The 10,571-nt window shown below is 60.8% G+C and overlaps 1 protein-coding gene across 1 annotated transcript; it reads left to right on the top strand.

The window, feature by feature from the left end:
- The first annotated feature begins 456 nt into the window (after window positions 1-456).
- On the top strand, window positions 457-10,168 carry LOC125450166 (fructose-bisphosphate aldolase A-like). Its single transcript, XM_059643257.1, has 8 exons — window positions 457-604; window positions 1,341-1,552; window positions 2,118-2,172; window positions 4,251-4,411; window positions 5,442-5,525; window positions 5,777-5,951; window positions 6,915-7,114; window positions 10,010-10,168. The coding sequence occupies exons 1-8, from the start codon at window positions 493-495 to the stop codon at window positions 10,103-10,105; spliced, it is 1,095 nt and encodes a 364-aa protein (XP_059499240.1). The 5' UTR covers window positions 457-492; the 3' UTR covers window positions 10,106-10,168.
- Window positions 10,169-10,571: the final 403 nt, after the last annotated feature.

Below are 10,571 nucleotides of genomic sequence, written 5' to 3'. Positions count from 1 at the left end.
ATTCAGACCCATACCCTCACCCTGCTCCAGCTGTTACACAGGGACACAAGGCCATTCAGCCCCATACCCGCTCCCTGCTCCAGCCTGTTACACAGGGACACGAGGCCATTCAGCCCCATACCTACCTCCCTCTTCCAGCCTGTTACACAGGGACACGACGCCATTCAGCCCCTCCTTCTCGTGCTCAGTGACAGTAGATGGCCATTCAGCCCCCTTCTTAACTCTGCGTTTACCCGAAACACAGAGTGTGAGGGGCAGTTCCCGGGGGGTGGGGAGGAAATGTCTAAGGAAGGTGGTTCCTGAGCTGCAAACACCAATAACAGAGCAATGGGAATTGGGAATTTGGGAAGGAGTGGAGAGGCTGGAATCAGACAGGAGCAAAGATCTCAGGAGTGTTGTGGACAGACATGATCACACAGACACACAGGGGAATGTTTGCTTTGAGCTTTAGGCTGACCAGGAGCTGTGTGTATGTTACAGATCTGAGCGAAGATGCCTCACCAACACCCAGCCCTCACCACCGAGCAGAAGAAGGAGCTCTCCAGCATTGCCCAGAGGATCGTCGCCCCGGGAAAGGGGATCCTCGCTGCTGATGAATCCACTGGTAAGGTCCTGTCCCCACGGGGATCCTGCACACAGCAACACCCAGCTCGGGGCGCTGACCCCTCCGACGGTGCGGGGGCTCCTTCGGCGCTGACCCCTGCGACGGTGCGGGGGCTCCTTCGGCGCTGACCCCTGCGACGGTGCGGGGGCTCCTTCGGCGCTGACCCCTCCGACGGTGCGGGGGCTCCCTCGGCGCTGACCCCTCCGACGGTGCGGGGGCTCCCTCGGCGCTGACCCCTCCGACGGTGCGGGGGCTCCCTCGGCGCTGACCCCTCCGACGGTGCGGGGGCTCCTTCGGCGCTGACCCCTGCGACGGTGCGGGGGCTCCTTCGGCGCTGACCCCTCCGACGGTGCGGGGGCTCCTTCGGCGCTGACCCCTCCGACGGTGCGGGGGCTCCTTCGGCGCTGACCCCTCCGACGGTGCGGGGGCTCCTTCGGCGCTGACCCCTCCGACGGTGCGGGGGCTCCTTCGGCGCTGACCCCTCCGACGGTGCGGGGGCTCCTTCGGCGCTGACCCCTCCGACGGTGCGGGGGCTCCTTCGGCGCTGACCCCTCCGACGGTGCGGGGGCTCCTTCGGCGCTGACCCCTCCGACGGTGCGGGGGCTCCTTCGGCGCTGACCCCTCCGACGGTGCGGGGGCTCCTTCGGCGCTGACCCCTCTGACGGTGCGGGGGCTCCCTCGGCGCTGACCCTCCGTTATGTGTAACCCCTGTGTTTCCCCTCCCCGTCCCCCTCAGGGAGCATGGCGAAGAGGATGTCGAGTATCGGTGTAGACAACACAGAGGAGCATCGCCGATATTACCGTCAGATCCTCTTCCAGGGGACTGAGAAGGTCAAGGAGTACATCGGGGGCATCATCTTCTTCCACGAGACCCTGTACCAAAAGACCGACGATGGCTCCACTTTTGTGAAGCTCATCAAGGATAAGGGCATCATTCCTGGCATCAAGGTGAGTGTGCACAGCAAGGCCTGGCATCAGCCCTCCACATCACCCTGCCCACCACCCATCAAGCACACCGTCTCCCACCACCCGCCAAAGGCGACAAATAACCCTGCATACATGATGGCCTATTCAGCTACAGGGGCACCGCCCAGCTGCTCATCAGGCGATTTCCCTGCAGATGGGGGTGAGTTTGTCATTGTCGGGTGACGAGAGGGTGGGGTGAACGGCCATCAGTTTTACACCCCCCCGCTTCTTGGGTCATCCCCTGAGGGAGTGTCAGGCCCTGTTTCAATCCCAGTTTCCCCAAAACCGTTTGCAGACGGATGTGTATTTCCTTCAGTTCCTCCTCGGCTCTGTCCCTGAGCATTTCCTGAAGATTATTTGGTGCCTTCTTTAGGGGAAACAGATCCGTATTCGTTCGACTGCTCTGCTGTCTGTTAGGGATTCACCTGAGGGACTGACGTTTTTCTTCACTGGTCTGGTTCTGTTCACATTTGTACAGAAGCTCTTGCAGTCCATTTTGATGTTTGTTCTGCCAGCTCACTCTCCCTTTCTGTGTCCTCTCCCGCAGGTTGACCTGGGCGTAGTTCCTCTTGCAGGAACCAGTGGAGAGACAACTACTCAGGGTAAGGGAGGAGGCACAGTGATGGTGGTGGGGGGGGGTGGGGTGGGGGGGGGGGGCGTCAGGTGGTGGTGGTGTTTGGAGATGATCATGGCAGGGTCCCTGCTGTATCCCTCGGTCAGGGCCCCAGTCCCCACCAGGCATCAGCACTAACCAGGGCACAGGATCCCCGCATAGCACCCTCTCTCCCGGGGGGGGGGGGGAGGAAACAGGGCAGGGCACAGACATTCCCTGGGGTACAGAGTGCTGAGGAATGGGGTGGGGGGGGGGGGGGGGGAGTGTGTCCCCGGGGTATAGAGTGGTTGGGGCGGGCAGGGGGGAAGTGTGTCCCAGGGTACAGAGTGGTGGGGGGGGGGAGAAAGAGTGTCCCCGGGGTATAGAGTGGTGGGGGGGGGGGGAGAAAGAGTGTCCCCGGGGTATAGAGTGGTTGGGGGGGGGGGAGAAAGAGTGTCCCCCGGGTATAGAGTGCTGAGGAATGGGGTGGGGGGGGGGGAGTGTCCCCGGGGTATAGAGTGGTGGGGGATGGGGAGTGTGTCCCCAGGGTATAGAGTGGTTGGGGCGGGGAGGGGGGAAGTGTGTCCCCAGGGTACAGAGTGGTGGGGGGGGGAAGAAAGAGTGTCCCCGGGGTATAGAGTGCTGAGGAATGGGATGGGGGAGGGGGAGTGTTCCCGGACTACAGAGTGGTGGGGGATGTGGGGCGAGTGTTCCCAGGGGTACGGTGTGGTGAGGATGGGGGGGGGGGGGGGGAAGGAGGTCCCAGAGTATAGAGTAGTGGGGGAGGGGGAGTGTTCCCGGACTACAGAGTGGTGGGGGATGGGGGGTATTCCCAGGATACAGGGTCCTGGGGGTCTCACTGCTCTCTTTCTCCCCCCCACACCCAGGTCTGGACGGGCTGAACGAACGCTGTGCCCAGTTCTGGGGGATAGGGGATGGGCGGTATCCCCGGGGTACAGAGTGCTGGGGGATGGGGGGTATCCCCGGGATACAGGGTCCTGGGGGTCTCACTGCTCTCTTTCTCCCCCCCACACCCAGGTCTGGACAGGCCGAACGAACGCTGTGCCCTGTACTGGGTGATAGGGGATGGGGGGTATCCCCGGGATACAGGGTCCTGGGGGTCTCACTGCTCTCTTTCTCCCCCCCACACCCAGGTCTGGATGGGCTGAACGAATGCTGTGCCCAGTACTGGGGGATAGGGGATGGGCAGTATCCCCAGGGTACAGGGTCCTGGGGGTCTCACTGCTCTCTTTCTCCCCCCCACACCCAGGTCTGGATGGGCTGAACGAACGCTGTGCCCAGTACTGGGGGATAGGGGATGGGCGGTATCCCCAGGGTACAGGGTCCTGGGGGTCTCACTGCTCTCTTTCTCCCCCCCCACACCAGGTCTGGATGGGCTGAACGAACGCTGTGCCCAGTACTGGGGGACAGGGGATGGGCGGTATCCCCAGGGTACAGGGTCCTGGGGGTCTCACTGCTCTCTTTCTCCCCCCCCCACACCCAGGTCTGGATGGGCTGAACGAACGCTGTGCCCAGTACTGGGGGATAGGGGATGGGCGGTATCCCCAGGGTACAGGGTCCTGGGGGTCTCACTGCTCTCTTTCTCCCCCCCCCCCACACCCAGGTCTGGATGGGCTGAACGAACGCTGTGCCCAGTACTGGGGGATAGGGGATTGGCGGTATCCCCAGGGTACAGGGTCCTGGGGGTCTCACTGCTCTCTTTCTCTCCCAACACCCAGGTCTGGACGGGCTGAATGAACGCTGTGCCCAGTACTGGGGGATAGGGGATAGGGGGTGTCCCCGGGGTACAGGGTCCTAGGGGTCTCACTGCTCTCTTTCTCCCTCCACCACACCCAGGTCTGGACAGGCTGAGCGAACGCTGTGCCCTGTACTGGCGTATAGGGGATGGGGGGTATCCCCGGGATACAGGGTCTTGGGGATCTCACTGCTCTCTTTCTCCCCCCCACACCCAGGTCTGGACAGGCCGAACGAACGCTGTGCCCTGTACTGGGTGATAGGGGATGGGGGGCGTCCCCAGGGTACAGGGTCCTGGGGGTCTCACTGCTTTCTTTCTCCCCCCACACCCAGGTCTGGACGGGCTGAATGAACGCTGTGCCCAGTACAAAAAGGATGGGGCTGACTTTGCCAAGTGGCGTTGTGTCCTGAAGATTACTGACACCACCCCGTCTGCCCTCGCCATCATGGAGAATGCCAATGTCCTGGCTCGATATGCCAGCATCTGCCAGCAGGTGGGGGGCGTGGCACAGTGTGCGAGGCTGAGGGTGCAAAGCCGTGGGGGTGATGTACACAAGGGGTAGGGAGTGTACGAGGGGGTGTTAGTGTGTCGGGGTGTTAATGTGTGGGGGGGTGGGGGCAATGTGTGACAAAAACAGAGACAGAGGCAGAGAGAGATGGATGGAGGGAAAGAGAGACAGAGGCAGAGAGAGATGGATGGAGGGAAAGAGAGATAGAGACAGATTAGCGGCAGAGAGAGAGAGAGCTGGAGAGTGAGAGTGGGGCAGAGAGAGACAGAGTGAGACAGAGAGAGAGAGCTGGAGAGCGAGACACTGGGGCACAGACAGTGAGAGAGAGGGAGGGATGGAGAGTGAGACAGTGGGGCACAGAGAGTCAGACAGAGAGAGCTGGAGAGTGAGAGTGGGGCAGACAGAGACAGAGTGAGACAGAGAGAGAGCTGGAGAGTGAGACACTGGGGCATAGAGTGAGAGCGAGAGAGATGGAGAGTGAGTCAGTGGGGCACAGAGAGTGAGACAGAGAGAGTGAGAGAGACAGAGAGAGAGAGTGAGTGAGACAGAGAGAGTGAGTGAGACAGAGAGAGTGAGTGAGACAGAGAGAGAGAGTGAGAGACAGAGAGAGAGAGAGAGACAGACAGAGAGAGAGAGTGAGAGAGACAGAGAGAGAGAGCTGGAGAGTGAGACAGTGGGGCAAAGAGAGTGAGAGAGAGCGCGAGCTGGAGAGTGAGACAGAGTGAGACAGAGTGAGACAGAGAGAGAGAGAGAGAGAGATGGAGAGTGAGACAGTGGGGCACAGAGTGAGACAGAGAGAGAGTGAGAGAGACAGAGAAAGAGAGAGAGTGAGACAGAGAGAGAGAGAGTGAGACAGAGAGAGAGTGAGAGACAGAGAGAGCTGGAGAGTGAGACAGTGGGGCACAGAGAGACAGAGAGATGGAGAGAGAGACAGTGGGGCACAGAGAGCGAGAGACAGGGAGTCTGAGGGGGCCAGGGGGTTTGTTACAGTCCCTAACACTCTGCTCTTTCTCAGAACTGCATTGTTCCTATTGTGGAGCCAGAGATCCTCCCTGACGGTGCCCATGATCTAAAACGATGCCAGCACGTCACAGAGAAGGTACGTCTGTTACAGCAGGCCATTTGGTCCATCTGCCAGCCTGTTACACAGGGACAGGAGGCCATTCAGCCCCTCTCTCCTCCAGCCTGTTACACAGAGACAGGAGGCCATTCAGCCCCACCCTCCTCCAGCCTGTTACACAGGGACAGGAGGCCATTCAGCCCCTCCCTCCTACGGCCTGTGTGTGATGTGGTGCGAGCTGTTCTGTCTGATGTTTCTCTCTCTCTCACACTGCTGTCCTTTCTGAAAAGGTGCTAGCTGCTGTTTACAAGGCTCTGAGCGACCACCACATTTACCTTGAAGGAACCCTGCTCAAACCCAACATGGTGACCCCCGGGCACTCCTGCACACAGAAGTACAGCTCTGAGGAAATTGCTATGGCCACAGTGACCGCCCTGAGACGCACAGTACCCCCTGCAGTACCAGGTGAGAGGCAGAGGCCCTGTACCCTGAAACAGACATCCCCCTCCCACCCCCACAGAGACCACCTCCCTCTCACACTTTCACATCCCACATCCAATCGAATCCTGACACTGGAGAGGGGAGGTTACACTGTCGGGATGATGCAGAGGGAGTTACACTGGGTATAAAGTCGGGGGCGGGGGGAAAGAGAGGGTTACGCTATCGGGGTGATGCAGAGGGAGTTACACTCAGTATAAAGTCGGGGGGGGGGAGAGGGTTACACTGTCGGGATGATGCAGAGGGAGTTACACTCAGTATAAAGTCGGGGGGGGAGAGAGGGTTACACTATCGGGGTGATGCAGAGGGAGTTACACTCAGTATAAAGTCGGGGGGGGAGAGAGGGTTACACTATCGGGGTGATGCAGAGGGAGTTACACTGGGTATAAAGTCGGGGGGGGAGAGAGGGTTACACTGTCGGGGTGATGCAGAGGGAGTTACACTCAGTATAAAGTCGGGGGGGGGGAGAGAGGGTTACACTGTCGGGGTGATGCAGAGGGAGTTACACTCAGTATAAAGTCGGGGGGGGGAGAGAGGGTTACACTGTCGGGGTGATGCAGAGGGAGTTACACTCAGTATAAAGTCGGGGTGGGGGGAGAGAGGGTTACACTGTCGGGGTGATGTAGAGGGAGCTGACACTGGGTATAAAGTGGCGGGGAGGGAGAGGGAGCTGACACTGGGTATAAAATGGGGGGGGGAGGGGGTTACACTGTTGGGGTGATGTAGAGGGAGCTGCCACTGCGTATAAAGTGGGGGGGGGAAGAGAGAGAAAGTTACACTGTTGGGGTGATGTAGACAGAGCTCCGTAGTGTCCCTGTCCCTGGGAGCGCTCGATGCTGACAGTGGGTAGAACATGCAATAGAAGGATATGCAGTCATGGCGACGTAGAGGGAGCTGTACCTGCTGAACTCTCCCTCTTTCTGTTCCCAGGTATCACCTTCCTGTCTGGAGGTCAGAGCGAGGAGGAAGCTTCCATCAACCTGAACGCCATCAACAAGTGTCCCCTGCACAAACCATGGGCTCTGACCTTCTCATATGGACGTGCCCTGCAGGCCTCCGCTCTGAAGGCCTGGTCTGGGAAGAAGGAGCAAACCAAAGCAGCTGAGGCAGAGTTTATCAAGCGAGCTGAGGTCAGTCTCACCCGGTCACATTAAGGGAGGAGGGGGAGCGCGGTATGGGATTCTTAAAGCTCACTGTTGTCCTGCAAACGGGGAGGGGCAGCAGGAGGGCAATCAGCCCCTCGATCCTGTTTGGGTTAATCATAAAATCGCTACAGTGTAGAAACAGCCCCTGTCGGCCAAACAAGTCCAAACCGAACCTCAAGAGCATCCCACCGAGACCCATACCCCATGACTCACCTAACCCGCACATCCCTGGGCACTACAGGACAATTTCCAATTGGCCAACCCCACCCTAACCCGCACATCCCTGGGCACTACGGGACAATTTCCAATTGGCCAACCCCACCCTAACCCGCACATCCCTGGGCACTACGGGACAATATCCCATTGGCCAATCCCACCCTAACCCGCACATCCCTGGGCACTACGGGACAATTTCCCATCGGCCAATCCCACCCTAACCCGCACATCCCTGGGCACTACGGGACAATATCCCATTGGCCAATCCCACCCTAACCCGCACATCCCTGGGCACTACGGGACAATTTCCTATTGGCCAATCCCACCCTAACCCGCACATCCCTGGGCACTACGGGACAATATCCCATTGGCCAATCCCACCCTAACCCGCACATCCCTGGGCACTACAGGACAATTTCCTATTGGCCAATCCCACCCTAACCCGCACATCCCTGGGCAGTACAGGACAATTTCCCATCAGCCAATCCCACCCTAACCCGCACATCCCTGGGCACTACGGGACAATTTCCCATTGGCCAACCCACCCTAACCCGCACATCCCGGGGCACTACGGGACAATTTCCCATTGGCCAATCCCACCCTAACCCGCACATCCCTGGGCACTACAGACAATTTCCCATTGGCCAACCCCACCCTAACCCGCACATCCCTGGGCACTACAGACAATTTCCCATTGGCCAATCCCACCCTAACCCGCACATCCCTGGGCACTACAGACAATTTCCCATTGGCCAACCCACCCTAACCCCCACATCCCTGGGCACTACAGACAATTTCCCATTGGCCAACCCACCCTAACCCGCACATCCCTGGGCACTACGGGACAATTTCCCGTCGGCCAATCCCACCCTAACCCGCACATCCCTGGGCACTACGGGACGATTTCCATTGGCCAATCCCACCCTAACCCGCATATCCCTGGGCACTACGGAACGATTTCCCATTGGCCAATCCCACCCTAACCCACACATCCCTGGGCACGATGGGACAATTGTGTGCTTGTGCATTTGCTTGCGTGTGCAAGAGAGACAGAGAGTGCATGTGCGTATGCACGTGCGCGAGCGAGAGAGAGAGACAGAGAGCGCGCACGCGAGCGAGAGAGAGAGACAGAGAGCGCGCGCGCGAGCGAGAGAGAGACAGAGAGAGCGCGGGCGCGAGCGAGAGAGAGACAGAGAGCGCGCGCGCGCGAGAGAGAGAGACAGAGAGCGCGCGCGCGAGCGAGAGAGAGAGAGACAGAGAGCGCGCGCGCGAGCGAGAGAGAGACAGAGAGCGCACGAGCGAGAGAGAGAGAGACAGAGAGCGCGCGCGCGCGAGCGAGCGAGAGACAGAGCGCGCGCGCGCGAGCGAGAGAGAGACAGAGAGCGTGCGCGCGAGCGAGAGAGAGACAGAGAGAGCGTGCGCGCGCCAGCGAGAGAGAGACAGAGAGAGCGTGCGCGCGCCAGCGAGAGAGAGACAGAGAGCGCGCGCGAGCGAGAGAGAGACAGAGAGCGCGTGCGCGCGCCAGCGAGAGAGAGACAGAGAGCGCGCGCGCGCGAGCGAGAGACAGAGAGCGCGTGCGCGCGCCAGCGAGAGAGAGACAGAGAGCGCGCGCGCGTGCGAGAGAGAGAGAGAGACAGAGAGCGCGCGCGCGCGAGCGAGAGAGAGAGACAGAGAGCGCGCGCGCGCGAGCGAGATAGAGAGACAGAGAGCGCGCGCGCGCGAGCGAGATAGAGAGACAGAGAGCGCGCGCGCGCGCGAGATAGAGAGACAGAGAGCGCGCGCGCGCGCGAGCGAGATAGAGAGACAGAGCGCGCGCGCGCGCGCGAGCGAGATAGAGAGACAGAGAGCGCGCGCGCGCGAGCGAGAGAGAGAGACAGAGAGCGCGCGCGCGAGAGAGAGAGACAGAGCGCGCGCGCGAGAGAGAGAGACAGAGCGCGCGCGCGCGAGCGAGAGAGAGAGACAGAGCGCGCGCGCGCGCGCGCGAGCGAGAGAGAGACAGAGCGCGCGCGCGAGCGAGAGAGAGACAGAGCGCGCGCGCGAGCGAGAGACAGAGAGCGCGCGAGCGCGAGCGAGAGAGAGAGACAGAGCGCGCGCGCGCGCGCGCGAGCGAGAGAGAGACAGAGCGCGCGCGAGCGAGAGAGAGACAGAGCGCGCGCGCGCGCGAGCGAGAGAGAGACAGAGCGAGCGAGCGAGAGAGAGACAGAGAGCGCGCGAGCGAGAGAGAGAGAGACAGAGAGCGTGCGTGCAAGCGAGAGAGAGACAGAGAGCACGCGCGCGAGCGAGCGAGAGAGAGACAGAGAGAGCGCGCGCGCGCGAGCGAGAGAGAGACAGAGAGAGCGCGCGCGCGCGAGCGAGAGAGAGACAGAGAGAGCGCGCGCGCGCGAGCGAGAGAGAGAGAGACAGAGAGAGCGCGCGCGCGCGAGCGAGCGAGAGAGAGACAGAGAGAGCGCGCGCGCGCGAGCGAGCGAGAGAGAGACAGAGAGAGCGCGCGCGCGCGCGCGCGAGCGAGAGAGAGACAGAGAGAGCGCACGCGCGCGAGCGAGCGAGAGAGACAGAGAGCGCGCGTGCCACAGTGAGTTTGAATCACGGTGGAGGGGCTGGTGTGGAATTTGGGGATCTGCAACTGAACCTGACCACGTGTGTGTCTCACTCTCTCCCCAACAGGCTAACGGACTGGCTGCCCAGGGGAAATACACTGCTACAGAGCAGGCAGGAGCAGCTGCGGGCCAGTCCCTGTTCATTGCTGGCCATGCTTACTGAGGGGGCCATCGCCACAGAGGGTCAGGCTTTTCGAAGGTCGTGCGGCCACTCCTGGCTGACCCCCCTAACCACTCCGCAAACTCATCAGCCTCCCTCGCTCCCCAAAACACTCCTGTGGCTCCGGCCCCTGCCAACCCACAGCTGAACGGCTGCTCGTCTGTGGTAGGCATCGTGCTGGCCCTGACTCCCAAATCAGGGGGGGACAGCATTCAGTCCTCTCCCTGTACTCTCAGTGTGCACACTTCGTGATGTTTTTGTTGAGCCTTTGCTGTGTCATGGACTGGTCTGTGTGTCACCCCCAACCCTCCCTGTCCCACTGTAACCCACACCTACTGACCTGAGCTTCATTTGTCGTCTGTCTCTGTGCGTGTGCGCCTCCTGGTAATTGATGTCATCACAGGCACTGCTCTGAGTCCAGAGACTGAGCTCCAAACGGGAAGCTGTCTTTCTGTCAAAAGATCACGCA

The sequence above is a fragment of the Stegostoma tigrinum genome, chromosome 50 (genome assembly GCF_030684315.1).
Source record: "Stegostoma tigrinum isolate sSteTig4 chromosome 50, sSteTig4.hap1, whole genome shotgun sequence".
In the NCBI taxonomy this organism is placed as follows: Eukaryota; Metazoa; Chordata; class Chondrichthyes; order Orectolobiformes; family Stegostomatidae; genus Stegostoma; species Stegostoma tigrinum.
This window is presented reverse-complemented; position numbering and strand designations above follow the sequence as displayed.